The sequence below is a fragment of the Mobula hypostoma genome, chromosome 26, assembly GCF_963921235.1.
Source record: "Mobula hypostoma chromosome 26, sMobHyp1.1, whole genome shotgun sequence".
NCBI classification, from domain to species: domain Eukaryota; kingdom Metazoa; phylum Chordata; class Chondrichthyes; order Myliobatiformes; family Myliobatidae; genus Mobula; species Mobula hypostoma.
In genome coordinates this window covers 36,297,743-36,321,436 of record NC_086122.1, presented here as the reverse complement: position 1 = coordinate 36,321,436, position 23,694 = coordinate 36,297,743, and the positions used below count along the sequence as shown (strand labels likewise).

The following is a 23,694-nucleotide window of genomic DNA, read 5'->3' as shown; positions in this document are numbered from 1 at the left end:
GCTCGTGTACTTAAACAGCATCCATCAGCAGGCACTTGCCTGGTCCCAGAAGGAAAGGCTGATGAAGGTAGAAGGAAGGAATGTGGGATGAGGAACAATGTGGTGCTGGGGGAATAGTGGAAACTCTGCCATAGACAGTCCCAAAACGGCAGGGAAAGAAGGAGGGTTGGGCAACCCTACCCGATAAAAACACTGAGCTACAGAAACGTCACCAGAAGCTCCAACGGTCTCATCCTAGGAGGGGAAGGATCTTCACCAGTAAAACATATGCAGTCATGTGGCAAACGTGGAAGCCACCAGGCCAATCACCTTCCATCAGCCCAGGACAGAAGACTCTGGCGAGTTTCTGTCGGTGGCCTATGGCCCAGTACGGGTGGTGAGCTTAAGAGTATGAAGAATAAGGAATAGTGGAAGTACTTGCTGGAGAAATAACTGAAGCAGATTTGTGAGCCTGTGAAGAGATCTGAAAGTGATCACCAGGATCTTAAAAGAAATATTCAAAGATTTGTCACTTGTAACCCAGCTTATCGCATCTGTTGATCATTTCAACATTATTTGCAAGGATGGTATAATAAATGTTTGATGATTTGGGATCTGTACAGCATTTTGTATATCTTCTGGCCATTCCAAGGTATACCTTGACCACAGGAGCACTTCAGTGTGGTGAAATAGGAAACTCAGTAAACAACAAATACTTCGCAAGTTGTGCCAAACAACCATTAGGTAAGTGAGGAGGTAAACTACATGGAGCGATGCTGGCTGGACACTGGAAGGAACTCTCCAGCTCTTCTCCAAAATGGTGGCTGGGATATTGTGTCCATCTGAGAAGGCAGGCAGGAACTTGATTTAATATCTTGTTAAATCATGGTATATCCTGTGGTGTAGCACCATCTTCCTTTTGCAGAGTCAGCACAGATTTGTACTTGTCGGGAATGAGTGAACCCGCAACCTTCCGACTCGGAAGCCAATGCCAAACCAAGGCTGACATTTTAAGGTATAATGCACTGGAGTCCATGGTTCATCCTAAAGCTTCTTTGGATTGTTGTTCAAGGGTTGAGAGCCAGAGATTGAGAAACCAGAGAATAGAAGAATTTTCTAGGACAGTTTTTAACTTTCAAAAAGTTATACACTGGACAAATCAAAGAAATAGAGCATGGATTCCCAATGCTTTTTATGCCATGGACCCCTACAATCAACTGAGGGGTCTGTGCACCCCAGATTTGGAAGCCCTGAAATAGAGAATGGTGGGAGAGAGAGGAAACTCGGGTCAGTTTATATTGTGTTTTCCCAGCCATTGAGCACGTCTACATGAAACCCTGCCATAGAAAAGTAGCATCCATCATCAAAGATCCTCGCCACCCAAGCCATGCATTTTTGATACTGCTGCCACCAGGTAGAAGGTACAAGAGCCTCAGGACTTGCACCACCAGCTTCAAGAACAGTTACTAACACGCAACCATTCGGCTCTTGAACAAAAGAAGATAGCTACATTCATTTAAGGACTCTTTTTTCTTGTTATTTCATGCTCTTGGACAACTTGGCAGGATGCTGTCCAAGTTGCATGCCATCTTGGACAATGTCTCCCATCCACTACGTAATGTACTGGGTGGGCACAGGAGTACATTCAGCCAGAGACTCATTCCACCGAGATGCAGCACAGAGCGTCATAGGAAGTCATTCCTACCTGTGGCCATCAAACTTTACAACTCCTCCCTTGGAGGGTCAGACACCCTGAGCCAATAGGCTGGTCCTGGACTTATTTCCTGGCATAATTTACATATTACTATTTAACTATTTATAGTTTTATTACTATTTAATTATTTATGGTGCAACTGTAACGAAAACCAGTTTCCCCCAGGATCAAAGTATGACTATGACTATGACTATGACTCATTATTTATTGCCACTTATTTATTATCGACATTTGCACATTTTGTTTACAGTTTACAGTTCCTGGTGTTTTCAGTTTACAGATCCTGTTTACAGTTACTGTTCTATAGATTTGCTAAGTATGCCTGCAGAAAAAAGAAACTCAGGGTTGTATGTGATGACATAGGTACTATAATAATAAACGTTACTTTGAACTTTTGGAAATAGATATGGTTTTATTACAGGGTGGTGGGGTGGAGATATGTCTCTACCAAAGGACATAGGTATAAGTCGCTTCTTCCCTCCACTAGCCTGCAGGTTACCCTTGGGCAACGTGTAGCAGCTGCTTAGCACAACCCCCTCAGCCCCCACCTGATCAGGGTCACGTAAATCCATGGGAGCAGGTGATGGATGGTCATATGAGCAGCCGGTACACATCACAAGTCCTGGTTCTGCGACCATTGACACCAGGCAGACAATCTCTGAAGAGTGTTGATAATGGCCGGGATCACCTGTCTTGTAAAGACACTGCCCAGAAGAAGGAAAATCACTTCTGTAGAAAAATTTGCCAAGCACAATCATGGTCAAGACCATGATCACCCACATGTAACACCGCACATAATGATTGTGTGTGTGTGTGTGTGTGTGTGTGTGTGTGTGTGTGTGTGTGAGAGAGAGAGAGAGAGAGTAAATTCAGAGATAGCAGACATCCCCCAATTCATTACCAATCTACATTGTAATATATATGACTGTAGTTTACAGACACATTACATAGTTGATAATAAGCCGTGGACTTACATAAGGTAGAGATAGCGACAAGGAGGAAGGGAGAGAGAGAGAGAGAGAGAACCAACATTAAATAAAATTGTCTTGTGGAATAGTGACCCCTGTTGTGCACAGTTATCATAAAAGGAACAGTCAAGGCAATCGTGCACCTTTTAGATCTCATAAATAATATCCAGGAGTAAAGGCTGCCAGGCAAATGTTCTGGTGCTTATTCTCTCGGCCTTATCAGCTATTGCTAATTTCTACATGGACTTCGTGGAGAGGGCTCAGAGTTCATCACCCTTACGCCTTAAATGCTTCTTCAGATACCTTGATAACACTTTTGTAGTGTGGCCTCATGGACTCCAGGCACTCCAACAGTTCCACGGCCATCTCAACAGTATACATCCAAACATTTAAACTACAATGGAGATGGAGAAGAATAATTGTCTCCCGTTCCTGAACATTCTGATATGACAGAAACTAGATGGTGGCCTTGGACATGGCGTCTACCAGAAACCCACTCACACGGACATATACCTCAACAATAACAGCCACCATCACTCCTCCCAACATAGAGTGGTTCTTTCTACTTTGATTTACCAAGCGAAAACTATTTTGGACCCAGAAAGTCTTCCTGAGGAAATAAGACAATTACACACGACTTTCCTGTAGGATGACTACAAGGTGAAAGAAATCAATCGGGCCTTTAAAAGGGCCAACGGAATAATCAGGAAACCTAACAATGAGGAGGAACCCGTCACTACCGCCTGTCTTCCCGATATTTACACAGTTTCTGGAATGATTGCCAGGACCCTGAAGAAATACCAGATTAATACCATCCACAAACCTGTTAGGAAGCTCAAGTCACAGTTTATATGGGTCAAAGATGACCTGGAACTCCGGCTGGCTGGCATTTAGATTAGATTAGATTAGATTCAACTTTATTGTCATTGTGCCGAGTACAGATACAAATCCAATGAAATGCAGTTAGCATTTAACCAGAAATGCAAAGAATAGTGTTATTTACAAAATAACTGCGAATAAAAAGCAAGTGCTATAGCACACAAATATGGAAGTACTGAGACAATACAATATGGGTGCAATACTGCTTAGCGCTGTGATGAGAGGTTCAGCAGTGTCACAGCCTCAGGGAAGAAGCTCTTCCTGTGCCTGCTGGTGCGGGAGCAGTGGCTCCTGTAGCGCCTACCGGATGGGAGGAGAGTGAAAAGTCCATGGTTAGGGTGAGATGCATCCTTGAAAATTTTTTTCAACAATTTTTTTCTGGGTGGAACCTGTATCAAAGAGCACAGGAGATGTATCAGTTTGGATTACCCAGAGAAATTGGCAGTAACAGAACCTTGGATTTGCAATGGCCATTGGATTGACTTTGACAACACAATGCTACTGTGCCATGACAACGGTTTTTGGGACCGCCTGCTAAAGCAAGACTTTGAAATAAAACTGGAGGGAAAGAATTCTAACGAAGACGAAGGTCTCACTCTAAGCAGGATCTGGAATTTGAATGTAGGCAAGGTGGGAGAGCAGAAACCTGATTGGATGAGGGCTAACCAATCAGGAGGGACGGACTACTGGGGTTGCAAGTACTGGACTAGACATGTCCTGGCATCAAAATGTCAGTTATAATCAATCCCTGTATCCGGCTGGAAGCCTGAGAAGAGTTTATTAGTCTTATTCAAATCACAATGATTTGCAGAACAATTGCACGTGGGAATTTGAAGTGCTTTAGCTTCTCTATTGGAATCTGAGCCATCAATATGGCAGTTTTGATACTTTACTGACCAATTGCAAATCTTCACTAGCAGCGCCAACAGTCTTTAAAGAATCAAAACAAAAATAGTTTGACTCCTCTTCAAGACCAGAGTTCTGCTGTCTCTATTTTGTTAGGAAATCCAAAGACAGCCAGACTCTCCAATTCAGTACCAAGCTAGATGCACTGTAATTCATGCAATGCATGAAGTATTAAGGGTTGTAAGGGCAAGGGTTCCTCAATAGAATTATTTGTTTGTTCCATTTTAGAGTAAAACCTTACAAATGAATCCAAAAACATTGTCACTGTTGTACATGTTACATGGCCTGCAGATTCGCCTGGATTTCTCAAATGATCTTTAGATTTTTTAAAAATGAGAATAGGCAAAAAGTGACAAAAGTCATGTGGCTCCAGGAACTCTTTCCTATGAAGTTGCAATTGTATATTGGTTTATTATTTTCACATGCAGTGAGATGAAGGGCAAAACGCTGTTTTACATGCCGTCCAGTTAGATCTTTTCAGCACACCAGTACATAGGTAGTGCAGGAGAAAAACAATAACAGAATATACAATTTTATACAGAAAGTGCAGTGCAAACAGACAATCAGGTATAAAGCCATAAGCAGGTAGATTCTGAGGTCATGAAACACAGCTTGAATTGCTAATGGAACAGAAATAGTTCCAAAAATGGAAATACTGTCCATTCTTGCCATAGTAACTTCACGCCAGTATAAACATGGCGGCGCTTAAGGTAGTCACAGTTGGTTGGAGCAGTGGAGGGTTCGGACGTCACATCCTGACGTTCTACGTGATGATGTCGCACGTCTTTGGCGCTGTCTGGAAGCCGTTAGTGACGGAAAAGCGCCGAAACAGCGACGGTGAGGCCTCGGCGATTTCTCGGTAGTTAGCGGCGCTCGGAGGCCGCGAGTGGGCCGGTGGGCCCGGCAGCCTCGCTCGCAGTCGGCAGTCGGTCATTTCGGGCGGAAATAGAGGGGAAAATGGCGAGCGCTGTGCCTGTCGGGGATGTGGTGGTGGTGGCGGCCGAGGCCACGAGCCTGGAGGGGGAGAGCTCAGAGGAGAACAAGACCCAAGTCATCCTGCAACTGCAGTCGGTGCAGCACGGGTAAGCGGGGCCACAGGCCCGGGCCCAGGGGCTTCAGTCCACGGCAGCACACTCCCCATCAAAGCCTTGGCGAGCAGGGCTCACATTGAATGCATTAATAGATACGTATGTAAATAAAATAACCTAAAACCATTAAAATATTAAACTTTTAGTGCATGGGGATAGTTTTAAATATCACTAAATACTAAATCGTTCATTATAAATGTAAATAGATTGAAGAATGTCCATTTGAACATGAAGTTCAAGTTAATTTGCGGAAATGTAAACAGCTAAATATTAAAATAAACTTCATTATTATATTCAAAGCAATACACAAAATGCTGGAGGAGCTCAGCAGGTCAGGCAGCATCTATGGAAATTAACATAGGTTAACAGTCGGTGTTCGGGGCTGGGACCATTCAGGACTATATTTCATACTTTGGTTTATACATTAAACAGCTTATTAAAATATGAAAAAAACTTTGCTATGTAATTCTGATAGGGTAAAATAGTAACCTATTAGAATAACCTATTATAAATAGGATTGATTATCATTTTAAAATGAGGTTGTAAAGAGATTGTTTCCTGTTTAAAATCTGCTGTTAGAATATGAGACTAAACAATGAATATGCTGTAAATATATTGTGCTCTGGGCAGTATTGTGAAGAGCTTATACTTCTGGGAGAGGGCTACGTAAATTTAAGTTGATCGCTAGTAAATCTAATAGAGAGTTGAGAAGAAAGCCTTCTAACAAGAGTTACTTTTACTGGAGTGGTTCTCTTGGATGATCCTTTTAAGGAAAAGCTACGTGAATGCCTTGGGGAGAAAAGAACAGGTTATGTTATTTGAGCTGGATGAAATCAGGTGGGACAAGGTGCTATGGTGTATAAACACAGACCAATTGGGGTTAATGGCCTGTTTCTGTAATTGTAAAATCATATAAAATCAAACATGTAGTTGAATGTAACTTTTAAAGCTCTATTGGCAAAGCATTATATACTAAACCTGACTTATAAATACTGTATAAAATACAGATTATCTAAAATTAAATGTTTTATGGCAAGCTTAAATTCTTGTAGCTAATTTATTAATATTTGGTAAATGTAATCTGAAATCACATTTAAAGTCCTATATATGGTACTGCATTTACAGTGCAGGTATATTTGAAATGTTACATGTAGAAAATTCAAAGTCGATGTCCCCCTTTGGACTACTGAGCACAAGATCTAAGGTGTCAGAAAGAACAACACACAGTTGGAATTACCACCTTAAGTCCAGGTCTTCTGGAGTAAATTGAAAAAATTCTATACCTGTTGGAAGTTATGTACAAGTGAGTACTGTGTGTCAGCCAATATAAATCATTCAGCATTATTGGTCAAAACAGATGATCTGCTCATTATCTTATTGTGCAATATTCCCTACAGGTCAGGCAGAAGATAGTTTTAATTGGCTGAAAAACACTTAGATGTGTTTTGAGACCAGGATCCAAACTTTCTATTCAAATCATGCTTTTACAATTCACCATATTATAGTTACCCACGTCGCCTTCAGCCTTCTTGACTTTACATTGGATGAAAATGTCTTTGACAGTTATTTCATTTACCTTGGAGCAATTAGAAATGCCTGATCAAGTTCCATATTGCTGACTTTAAGTGCTTTTTGCATTTTGACTGGTCATCTTCAGGAACAATTACAGTGCCGTAATTTGGAGACCGGACCATGGAAAGAAGAGTTGGGGAATATATTACTAGCATAACATTGGAATCAGTATTGTTCACTATAAAATGATTGGGATGCAAAATATTGCTGGCAGTGGATGCTCCTGAGGGAGGGAAATATGATATTGTTAGGCTTGTCCTATCCATTGTGATTCTGAGATGCTGCATCATGCCACTTGACTATTAGACCCGTCACAAAATGTCAGGAGAACTGGGCAGGTCATCCAGTATCAACAAGAGTATACCCAGAGCACTTGGTCCTGCAAAATTCTCTTACATGAGTAGCTGAAGTGAGAGAGCTGCCTTGCACGTTATTTGAAACAATAGCCTGACTTGATCATGCTTATTGTTTTAGCCAACATCCAAGACTAGCTTCAGTGACATAATTGGAATTGACTACAGCATCTGCAAATTGCTTAAAGCTTTTTTTTGTAGCATGGAATGAAGCCTGCTAGACTGCTTATTATCGATACATAGCCGTATAGAAAGCCCTGAATTATCCTCATTTACTTCCACATCGAGCCCTATTTATGTTGAAAGCAAATGCATGTTAAACCATCCATTGATGATGCCACCTTAAAGCATATACCCACAAGTTCTTGGCACCATTAGCTATCCAGAAGCCTTACTGGACCAATAAAATGCTGTCTTGATCTAAGTTGGAAGGGGACAGTGGAATTTTGTCGTGTTTTGCTCATCAGAGTTGTCCAGTATATCAGGCCATTATCTGAAATGACGCTAGGAACAGCACATGAAGCTGTAATGTGACAGATGTTGTAAGTACATCATGGGAACCCTCTGCTCCATTCTATGCTTGAGGGTTAGTTGGTCAAGTGGAGATGATAAATGGAAATTAGCTAATCCATTAAATATTTCCAGGAAGCATACAGATATTTCTGAATGCATTAATTCCAAAGGCTTGCCAAGGTGTTTATCATGGTCCATACATATGTAAAGTAATAATTTTGCTAAGATACTGAAGAACTTGCCTTTAGACCTGACACAGCAAAATGACCTAAAATGAAGAGCATTTCAGAGGTCAGTTTCAACAGGTTTAATGAAGTTCATTGGGTAGATGAGGCTCATTTTATTTCAGCATCATTTGCCATTTAAATACTGTCATTATCAATATGATATTGGTGGATAAGAGGATTAAAGTGACTGAGAGAATGGGAGAAATCCCTTCTGTGTCAGAAGTCTGTAAATTGAAGTCTTACACTAGTAGTGATCTAAGTTAGCGTTAGAGTGCAGTAGAATGTCTTGCTGTACTTTAGTCCAGATATAAAGACTATCCAAGTTCCCATGGCACTGTTTCAAAATGGAGTTGGACTTAATTGGTACTGTAACCAAAATTCTTTCTCTGTAAGAGATGCAGCCACAAATAATTCATTCAGTATAGTATTGAGAGAAGTTTTACGTGTTGAGATGCTATTCAAATGAGTATTTTTAATATAATATATCAGTACCTTATGATTGATTTTCAGTCTTGCATTACATGCATTACTGTTCTTTGGAGTTTGAAATATATTTTTCAGACAGCTGCAAGTTTGGCTAGATTAAATCTTTTTCCATTCTGAAGGGCGAGGGTTTATGTTTGCTTAACATATTGGTTTCTCAGGGATACTTGGAGATCTTTTACTGCAGTAGTGGTGTGAACTGGACAAAGAGTAAGTAAATTTAATAGTTGCCCACACCAGCATAAATTCAATATATGGACATCAAACTTGAAGAATTTTTTTCTCTCAGAATCCCCAGAGGCACGAATATATGTTTTGTCCAAGCTACTTTTTATTTGTCTTTGTGTAGTCAGTGAGTTCTTTCTTTCAGCTCTAATGCCCATTTGAAATTATTTCAATAGAATGTGTGAAGAAGGAACTGAGTCAAACTGCAATGCTTCAGTTGTTACTGTGGAGACTCACACTTTACAGAAGTTAGCAGATGGTGAAGGTAAGAGTTTGAGAACTTATCCTTCTCTTTGTTATTGTTATGTGCTTCTATTGTTCGCATGATTTGTTTTTTTTCTCTGTGCACATTCGGGTTCCATTTAATCAAACATTGTTGAGATAAAACTTTTGTCTTCAAGTATCATATCCACTGAATGCTGAGTTGAACAATTTATGAACGCAGCAATTTTTAAAACAACTCATTAAACTTGTCAGGTAAATGTATGAGTGGTTATGGTGGTAACCTGTAAACTTAAAAAGGATAAAAGGATAGAAATTACAGAATTTAGAGGATAGAAGGATGCTGTTTTTCCCCAACATTTGTTGGGATCAAAATAAATAACATTTCAATGACACTCTGACCTCAGATAATACCTTGAAGGTACATATGTGACAGTTTCCTAAGTAGTGTCATTCAGTAGCTCAGGCCATTTGCCATTCTCTGGGCCCTGAGTTGGCCTGTCCTGGTGCTGGAAGTCTGTCTGGGTGTGTGAATGGAAAGGTTGGGAAAAGGGCTTGTTTTGCTCTTGTTGCTGCCTGTGCTGTTCTTCGGAGCATTGTTGCCATGATGTGTGGTGACACTTGCGGGCTGCCCCCAGCATATCCTCAACACAAATGAGACATTTCCCTGTATATTTTGATATACATATGCTAATCAGAATCGGAATATTTTTTGAACTTCAGCAAATGCTGCAACTTAGGCGCCTAAGTTGCTTCAAATTCTGCTTGAAGTGTTACTATCTTGACGTTATTAGTTATAATGATGGGGTTAGTTATGTCTGTGTAAAATGCTTAAAATAATTTTTTTTAAACACAAGCACCAATGTCATAGAATGTTTATTTGTGAAATTGCATTTGTTCTGTGATTTCATTATATACTGTGATTTCTACAGACATTTCATCATTCATGGGAGAACCTGTCCTTTATTTTTATGGATTCCTGGGGCTTTTTCAGGAGATGTTTCCTACCATAATATATATCAAAAGTTCAATTTGTTGTCATGGCAAAACCCTAATTTTTTTTTATTTTAGTACAATTGTGAACAATAGCCAGATCAGACGTGCTGATCAAGTTAACTAGTTCTCAAAGAGAACTCTGATAGGCCACTCAGATGGTTCACTGCTGCTCAGCAATAGAACATTAAAAAAATCATGTGTACAATTAAAAAACATTAAAGAATAGTAGAATTACTGGAGTCATGATCATGATGAGGTCTGCTGGAGAGAGACATTTATACACATGCTGTCCTCCGTAATTCAAAGAGATTGAAGGATAAGGTTGCAGGGTAACAAAACGTGGCAGGAGCACTTGGAACTAAAAACTAATTCCTACTGGGAGAAAACAGCACCTGTTCTTTCTGCACTGTTCTCCAGCAGTTTAAAGACTAAGTCCAGCCGGAACATAACTCACAAGTGCTCTTGAAAGTCAGGTATTAACCCTACCTACCAACAACCAAGCATTGCCATCTTGGTCCCCTTCATGGTAGCTTGGCAAGTCAAGTCACTTTTTATTGTCATTTCGACCTTAACTGCTGGTACAGTACACAGTAAAAACGAGACGACGTTTTTCAGGACCATGGTGCTACATGAACAATACAAAAACTACACTGAACTATGTAAAAAACAACACAAAACTACACTAGACTACAGACCTATCCAGGACTGCATGAAGTGCAGGCATTACAATAAATAATAAACAAGACAATATGCATTGTAGAGGGCAGTAGGTTGATGTCAGTCCAGGCTCTGGGTATTGAGGAGTCTGATGACTTGGGGGAAGAAACTGTTACATAGTCTGGTCGTGAGAGCCCAAATACTTTGGTTCCTTTTGCCAGATGGCAGGAGGGAGAAGAGTTTGTATGAGGGGTGCGTGGGGTCCTTCATAATGCTGCTTGCTTCATGGATGCAGTGTGTGGTGTAAATGTCTCTAATGGCAGGAAGAGAGACCCCGACGATCTTCTCAGCTGACCTCACTATCCGCTGCAGGGTCTTGCGATCCGAGATGGTGCAATTTCCGAACCAGGCAGTGATGCAGCTGCTCAGGATGCTCTCAGTACAACCTCTGTAGAACGTGGTGAGGATGGGGGGGTGGGAGATGGACTTTTCTCAGCCTTCGCAGAAAGTAGAGACGCTGCTGGGCTTTCTTTGCTATGGAGCTGGTTTTGAGGGACCAGGTGAGATTCTCTCGCCACGTGAACACCTTCATAACACCTTTATGAAGAAGCATGTGACTTCCCTCCCAGAAATGATAGGTGTTTGTGCACTCAACTCTTGAGCTTGGACCCCATCGTCGCAAATGTTTCCAACCACAGCATCTGGAAGGCTGTTCCAAATTCTGACAGCACAGTGAAGGAAGCTTCTATCCAGTGTGTAGGTTCTCACATCAGGCATAGAAACAACATGAACAGGCATAGATAAACTTAATCGTGTGGTGCGCCGTCTTTCATAAGATGAAGGCAGCATGGCGCGAAGGTCTGCAGGGCTGTAGCTGGTGTGCATTTTATACAGTACAGTAGCTGCAGCAACCTGTCATCTGTGGTGTAAGCTACTGATGGCTAGCTTCTCATGAGCTGTGGCTTCATCTAGACCTATAATCCTGAGAGCCTTTCTTTGAATGGAATCAAGCTGGCTGAGGACACAGGCGTTCATCCATGATAAGTTGTGCTGTTTCTTCGATTTTGCTCTTTGTTGACTTTGAGATCAGTTGGAGAGTAGGGCTCTGGCAATTGTTTCAGTTCCTTAATATTAAAAAATTCAGCAAATCAACGTTCCACTTGTTCACTGAGTTTAACAAAATGCTCCTAGCTGGCATATTACTTTGGATCTACTCGATCTCTTTTGTAGTTAGTAGGTTTGCAGTTAGGACTTGTGCTCAAAATGAACCCCCTTGTGTCGAGAAAAGAAAAAAACACAGAAGTTATCTGTGGTTGTCCTTTTGAGATTGCTGTATGGTCATCTTTGTGTAAAAAAAAGGTGATGTGCGGACAGGTGAGGAGAGGTTTCTTTACTCAGTGTTATAAATCTCAAGAGGGCTGTGATGCTCTATTGTTGTTTTATCCAAAACTGAGGTCTGTAGATCAATAGGACATTGAAGGATATGTGGGTTTGGTAAGAACGCAGATGAGGTCCAGGTACTGTCATGATCTTATTCAATGACCAAGGGACTATTGGTTCCTTCCTGTTTTGCTGAGGTGCTCTATCTCAACAAGAACCTGTGTGGATGTTCTGTTATAGATAACAGTATGTTTTTCACTGACTTTGAGTGAAGCTTTAGTTATGAGAATAGTGAAGCACAGAAGTGATTCATTCATACTACTGAGACCACACCAGCTCTTTCACTGAATCTCTATAATTATTTTTCTTTGTATTTAACCATTTCCCCTCACACTTTGAAATGTTTATTTAACACATTAGATGGGCAATTTCAAATCTTTGGCCCTTGAACATCAAATTTCGGCCAGTGGTGCTCATGAATTAGTCAGTTAGCCTAACCTCAGTGGCTGGGAAGGTGTTGGAGTTTATTATTAAGGATGGGGTTTTGGGGTACTTGGAGACTAATGATAAAATAAATCAAAGTCATTATGGTTTTTGTAAAGGGAAATCTTGCCTGACAAATGTGTTAGAGTTCTTCGAGGAAGCAACGAGCAGGGTGGACAAAGGAGAGGCAGTGGATGTCATTTATTTGGACTTTCAGAAGGCCTTTGATAAGGCGCCATACATGAGGCTGCTTAACAAGATAAAATCCTGTGCCATGACAGGAAAGGTACTGACGTGCATAAAAGAATGGCTGACAAGCAGGAGGCAGCAAGTGGGAATAAAGGGGGCCTTTTCTGGTTGGCTGCCAGTGACTAGTGGTGTTCCTCGGGGGTCAATATTGGGACCGCTGCTTTTAACATTGTCAGTAATTTAGATAATGAAATTGATGGCTTGTGGCAAAGTTTGTGGATGATATGAATATAGGTGGAGGGGTAGGTAGTGCTGAGGAAGCACTGCAATTGCAGCAGGACTTACACAGGTTGGAAGAATGAGCACAAAAGTCATAGATGGAATATAGTGTTGGGAAATGTATGATAATGCATTTGTAAAAGGAACAAGTGCAGATTATTATCCAAATGGGGAGAAAACTCAAACATCAGAGGTGCAAAGGGACTTGGTCCTTGTGCAAGACTCCCAGAAGGTTAATTAACAGGTTGAGACTGTGGTAAAGAAGGCAAATGCAAAGTTGGCATTCATTTCAAGGGGAACAGAATATAAAAGAAGATAATGCTGAGGCTTTATATGACACTGGTCAGTCCACACTTGGGGAATTGTCAACAGCTTTGGGCTGCATATCTCAAAATAAGTTATGAGAAGAGCTAGGGTGTTTCTCTTTGATGCAAAGGAGGATGAGAGGTGACTTGATAAAGGTGTATCAGATCATGAAAGGCATAAATAGAGGGGGCACTCAACACCTTTGTCCCAGGGTGGTGATGGCTAATGCCAGAGGACATTATTTAAGGTGAGTAGAGGAGATATCAGAGGTAGTTTTATGCAAAGTCATAGGTGCTTGGAACACACTGCTGGGGTGGTGGTAGGGGCAGATACAGTATTGTGCAAAAATCTTAGGCGCATCTATAATATAGCTAGGGTGCATATGACGTGCACAGTACTGTATTTGTCAACGTGGAGCACAGTGTTTGTAAATCTGGTGGGAACAAAGAATGCTGGATCAAGAGTGGAGTGCAGCAGGAGGGGTGTGGGACAGGTGGCTGAGGAGGAGTGCCAGGGGCAGGGGGTGCCGTGGGTGCAGGCACACCAGGCAAGGTCATTTGATTCCAGACAATTGGTTTATGATCATTACAGAGTGTCTCTCTGGTGCTTCCTGCTCCCTCCACTCACCCTCACCCTTCCCACTCTCAGTCCACAATAGAGACCCATATTAAAATCAAGCTTATCACTCACAGATGTCATGATATTTGATTTTTTGCAGCAGCAGCAGCATAATGCAATACCTAAAATTACTACACTACTGTACTAAAGTCTTAGGTGCTCTAGATATATTTATGTGTTAAGACTTTTGCACAGTACTGTACATTAAGAACATTTAAGAGACTGTTCTGGGTGAATGGAGGGTTGCGAACTGTATGAGGGATGGGTTAGATTGGTTGTGGCATAGGTTTCTATAGCTCAGCACAACATTGTGGCGTGAAGGGCCTCTGCTGTACTGTTCTGTTCTGTGTTCTTTCAGATGTGCTGATTAACAGTGACTCTGTCCTTGCAAGCATAAAAGACATCTCGGCAGAAATTTGAAAAAGAGAAATATTTAGACAAATGAATTAATTGAAAAATAATATTTTCCTTTAACTGTCATCAGTAAAATGAGTGATCTGGTCATTATTTCATTACTGTGTATGGAGCCTGGTGATGTGCAAATGAAAGGCTATTTTTCCTACATCATAGCAATAATTGTACATCATTACACGTACTGTATAAATATCTCTCTTCTGTTCAAGTTCATTGAAACAATGCAGAGTGAGTATGCTAGTCTCAGATCTGGATGCTGGAGACAAATCTCCTAAGTAGTGTTTTATTCTCTGATCTACAGACTTATAAGACTGAGTTTTAAACTGGCTAATGTAAGGTGGTATGGCTACTGTTTTGTTTCAAAGTTGATGGAAGTTCACGGTGTTGACGGGGAAAGGATTTCCACAATTACTTTGAGAAAACATTTAAACCTGCTTTTATCTTAAATAGAGATGATTTGTTCATTCTGTAAAATAGAAAAGCTAATGGACCAGAAAGTTTAGATGACAGTTTGACAGTAGGTTTTGAAACCTTGCGCTGAGAAGACTTGGTGTTGTCTGAATATTAGTTGAGAATGAAAGGCTCTTTGTGGTTCATAGTGCCCTTTTAATAACTTCTCATCACAGCTTCTACCTTGCTGTAATAACTTTTAAAAAGTTCCCCAGTGTGATGAGATGGATCCTTGACCTCAGTCTACCTCAATATTCTTGCATTTTGTTTGCCTGTACTTTCTGTAGCTGTTATACTTTATTCTGCATTGTTATTGTTTTATCTTATGCTATCTCAGTACGCTGTGGAATGATTTGATCTGTATGAACAGTGCAAAATTGAGCTTTATTCACTGTATCTTGGTGCATGTGACAATAATAAACCAATACTAATACATGGTCTCTGTTGTGAGCCACATGTTGAATTATTGCTAATTGCTCTAGTAGGTTGGGCATCATTAATAACTGGCACACAATCAATCCAGTGTTTATAGGTATATAACTGCTAATGATGCTCTAGTTCTAAATGAACCTTCACTCATTACTTCAAACTAACCTCTTAAGTCACTGAAGGTGCTTGTAAGGTGCACAGTCCATCAATATGGCTGGCGTCTGGAGAGCATGTCAATGTGGGGTGACCAGGCTGTTGCGTTGGGCAGTAGACCAAGTCAGTGCAGAAACTGTGTCCTCAGGCACTGCTCTAGATTGAATGCTTCCCACCTACTTTACTGCTGGATCCGATTTGAAAATGAAAAAGCTAAGATGTGATTGAGAATGAACAAGAAGGTTGAGAAATTAAAGGGAGAAAGAATTGAAGTGAATCCTGATTTTATATTTTATTTAAAATGTTTTAATAATTCTGACTGTATATTTCCTTTATTTTGTCTCTTATTGGGTAGTGTTTTTCATAGTAGGGCCAGTGTAGAATGAGTTATGTGATAGACCCAGATTTGACTCCTAGGGCGTTCTGATTCTACCTGAAGAATTGAGACAAATACTACACAGGGACTTTGCCCCCATAGGTCAGTAAAGCAAAATCACTGTTTGTCGCACTTAGAATCATCTGGGATCTCCAACTAGAGAGAATATGAATGACTTTTGAGTTTGTTTATGGTGCTCAGTGGTATGCGAGCTGGCCAAAGCTCTGTCCCACACCATAAGTGTGCCAGAGGGTACTTATTGCCTGTAGAACAGTAATTGTATGTGATGCTGCAATTATGTGAATCACAATATAGCACCATAATGTTGGAAAGAAGTAATGGACCATTTAGTATGAGTCTGATTAATAAGTAGTAGGGAATTGAACCAAAAGTGTTTTGCAATTATTTGAAATAACTAATATATCTAATAATGTGTTTGTTAAGTGAGTGGGTGAGAACGTGGCAGATGGAATATCTGAGTACACAAAAATGGGAAGTCTTCCACTTTACACAAAGAAAAATCAGGTTCTGACTGGGTAGTTTTACTGAATCGCTAAGTGTGTGTGCGCACGCACTGGTTCACATTGAAGGCATTTCCTCTCCCTGCATCGGAAGTTCCCTCTCTCATCTAAGAAGTAGTAAGCTGGCTTGCAAGTCCCCATGAAAAGAGAACATGGGGAATTTGTAAGACAGACTGTAGTTCAAAAGAGTAGCTTGGATGGTTATTAGAAATCAATGCTTCATTTAAATATGTACTTTTCTCTCCTGGTTTCTTGGAACTGTGTAACTTGTACTCCACTTTCTAGCTGCTGAATTTTCTTGTCAAAATACTGCTATATATGTTGGTTTTGATAAAAGATTTTCATTTGTCCTCTGCCTCTGTTTTTTGTCTGCTAATGTTTACACAGTGACGTGGGCAGTTTTAGGTTTGAAAGCACCGTATTAATGCAGATTGTTGTGGGGGGAGTAGAGGGTGGTGTTGCTTTACCTTTTGAATGTGGCATAGTGTTTAATTTGATACCCAGAGTAGAAGGTGCTCCTGATTATGTCTAAGAGTCCCTGCAAAGTGTTGAATAACATACAGAGTTGATTGTTTTGCTGTGTACTTTGGCATGCTGATAACTGAATCCTTACCTCCAACATATCAACCAAGATGACAAACTGGGACTCGGTGATTGCTCTGCTAAATTGTTGTGGCTCATTGCCACAGTGGGCTTTCATTTATATTCAGTACAAGATATTTAGAAGCAGTTAATGCAGTTTTTCCTGGCATGTACCTCTTACCCCAAGTAAAGAATATTTACTTTGTCAAAGAAAGATTCCTGGATGTACAGGAGGAGTTGATTTGATACCTGAAGGAATTTGGCACATTGGAATCCAATGCCTCATACGTGAGCAGTATATTGTTTAAATCCAGGCCAGTTTAATGCCGTAAAAAAATCATCCCCATTCAGCTGTGAAGGCTCTAAAATGAGTTCCAAGACACAATCGACAGTCATTCAGTTGAAATGTCACTCAAATGTCACTGGATATCATGTATTAGGAGGCTAAACTATTAAAATGGTACTATATATGGAGTAAGCAGTGATTGGTATATTGGGCTGTGCTGTGGCTAGATGTTTGCATGTTTGACGATAATAGTGTAGAAGGTGGGTTGTGCTGCATCTTAAACCCATGCTTGATGTAGCCATGTCCAAGAGTTTTTCAGTTGTTTTGTAGACTGGGGGATTGCAGAATCAGGATAGCGCACTGGCTGAGCGCTGGAGGTTTTTTTAAAAAGCAAAGGAGGAATGAAATGAGAGCAAAATAAGCAAGAAAGTAGTGAAGTTGTTTTTCTATTTGCTGTTGGGGGTAGATGGAACAAGCTGCCAGAGGAAGTGGTAGGAACAGTGCAATTAGAATGTTTAAAATAGATCTAGGTAGGTATATTTATCAGAAGGGCCTACAGCGATTATAGACAGAATGCAGTCAAAAGTGACTGGGTCAGGTAGGCAGGGGGTATGGCTGAGTTCAAACAAAGGGCCTGTTCTATGCTGTATGCCTGTACGATTTCTTTACTGTGCTATATTGGAAAGTATGTTGTGCTTATTTGGAGATGCCTGATTTTTATTCCTGCTTTAGTCCTCTTGTGCCGATTCCAGTCCTTGGGCCTTTATTGTTCTATTATGTTTCCGTAATGTTCCCTCTTCTAGTCCTGTAACCTGCCCAAGAACTCTATATGTCTTCATCATGCTTGGATTAACTGCTCTGCTTTCAACTGTCTAGACCAAAAGCTCAAGGTTTCTTTGTTAAACCTTCACTCGCTACTCATTTTTTTAATGTGTATTTTTAAATTTGTGTGATAGGAACTGGCAAACGCTAAGCTCTGAACTGGTCATTGGGCAAAGAGCTATAGATAGGGTTTGTTCTGCACTGAATGGAAATGGAAGATTGGTTCGAAAATAGGTTACAGCAGTTTTGGATGATATCCAGTTGATGTTCAAAGGGGTATTCAGATTAGTGATTTACTGCTGAGTTCCTCCAGCGTGTTTTGAGTGTTGCTTTGACCCCAGCATCTGTAGAGTATTTTCTGTTAGTGATTTATTGAAACAATTTCGATAAAAGACATCATCTCAGCTTAAAAGATCAGCTATTTAGGACTGAAGAGAAATTAATCAAGGCTAGTTTATCTTTGAAATCATCGGTCTCTGGCTATTAGTCTGTTGTCAGCTGAGCATACATTCCAAGTTTTTTGAAAATATTTTTTGGAACTTTTGGGATCATGATCAGATTATGACAGTGGGATTAAGGTGCTGCATTGGCTGTGATATTTAATAGTGCTACGTGCCCAAGTGACTTGCTTCCATTCTGTTTTTCTTTCTGCCATTAGTTCAAGATTTTAAATTGTTTTCCATAGGGACGTAGAAATAATTATTATCAGAGACATGGTCATTTTTTTGGTCCTAGTTTACTCCTCAGGGTATGAGTGTCATTGCCCATGCAAGCTTTTACTTCAGTGTTACTTGGCCTTAATAAGGAGGTGGGTAGCAACTTTATTAATTTGTTGAAGTTAACCATGTTGCTTCAGGTCTGAAGCCACACATAGGTCAAAATAGGTAAAGATAGACATTTCCTTCCCAAAGGGATTCTGTTGTAAAAGTCATCTGGTTCATCAGTCTGATTTATTCACAGTCCATTTCTGAAATCAACTAAATCACTAATAAATTGATTGCTATGCAGATCTAGCTCCTATAGTAGGATTTGAATAGATTTTTGATTACTTGTCCGATATCATAACAACAATGGGTACCTAATGAGTGCTGTAATAAAATGTTTTTTATAAACTTTCAGATATCTGCAATGAGGATGTTGAAATCGCTTATCCTATTACTTGTGGGGAAAGCAAGGCCATCTTAATGTGGAAGAAGTTTGTTTGCCCGGGGATTAACGTGAAATGTGTAAAGGTATGAACAACATAAAAATGTTCTAGCTATAACTATTCTGGTATTTTCAATGAGTAATTGATGTGTTGCGTAATATTGTGATGAGTCAGAATAGCAAAGGCCTGTGGACTTTTGGCTGGTGCAGAATTGTGTCTCAAATGGCACAGGAATAAGGGTGGTGCAGTTAGATTAACCCTCTTTGAATTCAGTAGAGAAAATGTATCTCACTGCCTATTTCTTATTGTTCATCCATTAATTGCTCCCACGCATGTAAAATGTGCTTCATGGCAGTGTTATGGAAAAGCTGCATTTGTAGTTTTGATTTGCAAATGAGGGGCAATCTTTTATCCATGTATGAAGATTTGGACCCCACCATGGGTCAGTTCTTTATTTGCAGCTGTCCTGTTTTGAAAGGTTGGTAAGCCCAATCTTGGATCACATGAGCTAGCATTCCTCAAGAATGTCTTCTGAGCAGTGAATCTTCAGAATTATTCATTCTAGAGTGCAAGGGTGTCAAAGTATAGGGAGTGAACTCAAGATTCAATAATGCATGATCTTATTAAATGGTGGGGAAGGCTCAAGAAGCTAATTAATCTATTCTACTCCTGCTTATGTTTATGTTCCTACTACCAGCAGAGCTAATGGTTCAAATTTAAGCTGATTTCTTCTGTTTTTCTTTTGTTTTCTAGTTTAACGAGCAGCTCATAAGCCCAAAGCAATTTGTACACTTTGCAGGGAAATCTACTCTGAAAGACTGGAAAAGAGCAATTAGAATAGGTGGTGTAATGTTGAGGTTAGTATCATTTTTCCAGAGTTGTTATTTTTGTTGACTGCTTCACTTATGTAATTTTGAATTACCATGTTGAGTAGTTGGTTTTAATTTTCAAAACACTTTTGTAATCTGAGAACTACTTTCAGCACCTTTGAATCTCTCAACCTTAATTGCTTATCATTTACCTACCATTCCTGGCTTTTCTCTCCTACTTTAATCACTTCCCCAGGCAAAATATTTTATCCCATTTTTCTTGTTTAACTATTACTGCCACTTCTATTGGGGTTAAATGAGTAATGAATCATGAGTCCTACATTTGATTATGCGTATGGATTTGAAGAAGTGATACTTTGCTGTTGGTTGTAAACTTTATGATCTAGTGAATTATAAACAAAAGGCTGAAAATTCTCAGCAGATTAGGCAGCATCTGAAGAAAGTGAAACAGTGTTTGAATCAAAAAGCTTTAGTCAGATCTAGGCAAAAGAGCTTATGGTCGACTGAGTCCTGCTATCAGCAATTCCCCTTAACCAATCAAACCTGATATGTCAGTGCAGTACTTAAGGAGATTTGCTGTTGCTAATATCGCTTTTCAGATATGCTAAACTGAAATGTCTTCATTTCAAGTTGATGTATAACATCCCATGCACTTATTTGAAGATGAGTACTGAGTAATCGCTCAAGTTTCTTGGCCATTATTTATTCCTCAGCCAAAAGAACCACACACACAAAAAAAAGCTGCTCATGACCTTATTGCTGTTTATAGACTATGGATATTCTTGGATCAAGAGATATAAAAGTGTAAAATTCATAGTTAAATGCACCCACCCTTTATCCATCTGTAATAGTTCCTGAAACCTCCACATTTGGATCAGCATTTTGTTCTTGTACTGCTACACTTTCAATGTCTTGATTTTTTTAATATGGCAAAGTTCCAAGTTTAGCAGCTGAATGATACTGTTCCTTTTGAGGAGTTCAGATGTCTGTTATATAAATGCAAACATCTTGGGTTGTGAACTACGGGTTGTGACTTGCACCCAGCTTGTCAAAGAGAATCAGCTATACTACAAACATTTTAGATATCTATTATAGTACCTATCCTACCATCACTTATTTTCCTTTTCCCCCTTGTCAAGCCCCATCTGTTTAACCATCTCTGAATTTTCACCATTTTCATATTTACTCATTCAATAATCAGTGATAAACTCTGCCAAGGATGTTATGCTGACTGGATGAACACATCCCTGACATGGTCCTTAGTGAACCAGCAATTCTATTTGCAATGCACTTGTCAATACTGCCACAGGGACTTCTGTGGTATCCTACACAGAATATGGGCTGACCGGTGATGAATTGGCATCAGTACTGGACCTTGAGGCAGATGGTTTTGAGTTGAATCTGGCCAGGTCCCAACCTGGGCAGCAGCAATATCTGCATGGAAAAAAGACCTGGCAATCTACTTCTGTATCTTGCGAAGAAGACCCTACGGACAGCTACTGTGTCTATAGCATTGTCATGAGTCGATGGTGACTTGATGGCACTCAACAACAACAACACAGGATATGCTCTATCCCATTCCCAATAAATTGCTTTGTGGTGTTGAGCTCTGATTTTAATCATGCATTGGTTTAGTTTGCAGAATTTCCCCATAGTCCAGCTCTGGCCCGTCACTGTTGCTTTGCCTGTAGTGTGGATTTTAGTTTGCGAAGCAGGTGGAACAAATGCTACAGAACTATCAGTGTATTCAACAGCTGAAGGCTTTTGACAGTGAGGTGGAAGGGTCTATAAGGTTGAGGCTTTATAAGGCGCTGGTGAGGCCTCATTTGAGGTATTGTGAGCAGTTTTGGCCCTTGTCTAAGAAAGGATGTGCTGACATTGGAGAGGGTTCAAAGGAGGTTCACAAAAATGATTCCTGGGGGATTGAAAGGCTTATATACAAAGCGTTTGATGGCTCTGGGCTGTACTCACTGGAAATCAGAAAAACGAGGAGGGATCTGATTGAAACCTATTGAATATTGGAAGACCTCAATGGAGTAGATTTGGAGTGGATATTTCCCATGGTGGGGAAGTCTGAGACCAGAGGATACAGCCACAGAACAGAAGGACACCCATTTAGAATGGAGATGAGGAATAATTTCTTCAGCCAGAGATTGATGAATCTGTGGAATTCGTTGCCATGGGCAGCTGTGGAGTCCGAGTCATTGGGTATATTTAAGGCAGAGATGGATAGATTCTTGATTACTTGGGACATGAAGGGATACAGGGAGAAGGCAGGAAGTTGGGGCTGAGAAGGAAATGAATCAGCCATTTGAAATGGAGCAAACTTGATGGGCCAAATGGCCTAATTCTGCTCCTATATCTTATGTCTTATGGTCTTTGAAGCAATTGATGTAGTATTAGGTGAAGAATACATTTCATACTTTTGGTCTTCCAGAACTTTGCAGTCACTCTAGCTGTCTGAGGTGATTGCACTGATCTGGACCCAAGCAGCTGCCTATCTTTGTGTCAAGAATGACTACTGCATTATTGTGAGGTGATCCACACTACCAGGTTAAAAGCTCTAGGAAATCTTTGAAGGAAAGTTTCAGGATGAGCTTAATTGGAATGAAATAGTGATTATCCTATGGATTGTGTATGTCTTTTATTTTCTAGCTTATTTATTTTTAAATTGAAAAGTCAGGTATTGGATTAAAATCTATAGTCCCAAATGTTATTAAAATTGCTTTTTATGATTTTAATCTTTATCAATTTACTGACCCTTTCTATTTAAACTAAAGTTGAGCACCCCTTATCTGTAATGCTCGGGGTCGGAAGTGTTTTGGATTTCGGATTTTGGAATATTTGCACGTATGTAATGAGATACCTTGGAGATCCCAAGTCTAAACACAAAATCCATATGCATTTTCATATACAGCTGTACATATACTTTGCAGGTATCTATATAATTTTTTTTAAACTTTGTGCATGAAACAATGTGTATATTGAACCATCAGAAAGGTAAGTTATCACTACCTCAGGTGGACAGTCAGTGACTGGCATCACCATCATTCCAGATTCTGAACTGATGTGCTGTTGGTAAGCAGTCTTTGTCTTACACTTGTTTATCACACATATGTACTGCAGCAGCCATTCAGCATATTAGATTTTAATCGGTGACGACCTTGGAAAACTCATTAAAGAATTTCTCTGCTGTTTTGTGATGAGCAGGCACCTTATCACCACAAATTCTTAAAGATTTACTGCAGTACCTTTTCTTAATTTCTGCAACCAGCTGCTGAATATTCGCAATTAACTTAAATACTCAGTTTGTTGTGGTAGATCTTTGCTTGTTTTCATGGTAAGCATACTGTTAAGCAGCATATTTTCACTTCAGCGCTAACTAATCCACTCTCTCGATACACAATCAGGATCTTAATTTTTCACTTTATGCAGTGTTTTTCTATTTCTCATTAACTTTTGTTCATTACATATATGAGTTCTCTTCTTAGAACTGTGGTGCCTGGAACTTTGTCTTATGGAAGTTTCCATTTGTGACGTCATGTCAGCGCTTTAAAAAAAAATCAGGTTTTTGAATTTCAGATAAGGGGAGATCAACCTGTAGTAGATTATGGAAACGTTAAGAGTTCCATAACCAAGAAAAAATG

The 23,694-nt window shown here is 40.0% G+C and overlaps 1 protein-coding gene across 1 annotated transcript in view; it reads left to right on the top strand.

The window, feature by feature from the left end:
* Window positions 1–5,228: 5,228 nt before the first annotated feature.
* The window catches only part of LOC134338278 (glucocorticoid modulatory element-binding protein 1-like), a 33,621-nt gene continuing 15,155 nt past the window's right edge, over window positions 5,229–23,694 (top strand). Inside the window, exons 1-4 of the mRNA XM_063034001.1 lie at window positions 5,229–5,528; window positions 9,084–9,172; window positions 19,190–19,302; window positions 19,971–20,074. Coding sequence (XP_062890071.1) covers window positions 5,404–5,528; window positions 9,084–9,172; window positions 19,190–19,302; window positions 19,971–20,074 — 431 coding nt within the window. The 5' untranslated portion in view covers window positions 5,229–5,403. The remainder of the gene's footprint in view (window positions 5,529–9,083; window positions 9,173–19,189; window positions 19,303–19,970; window positions 20,075–23,694) is intronic.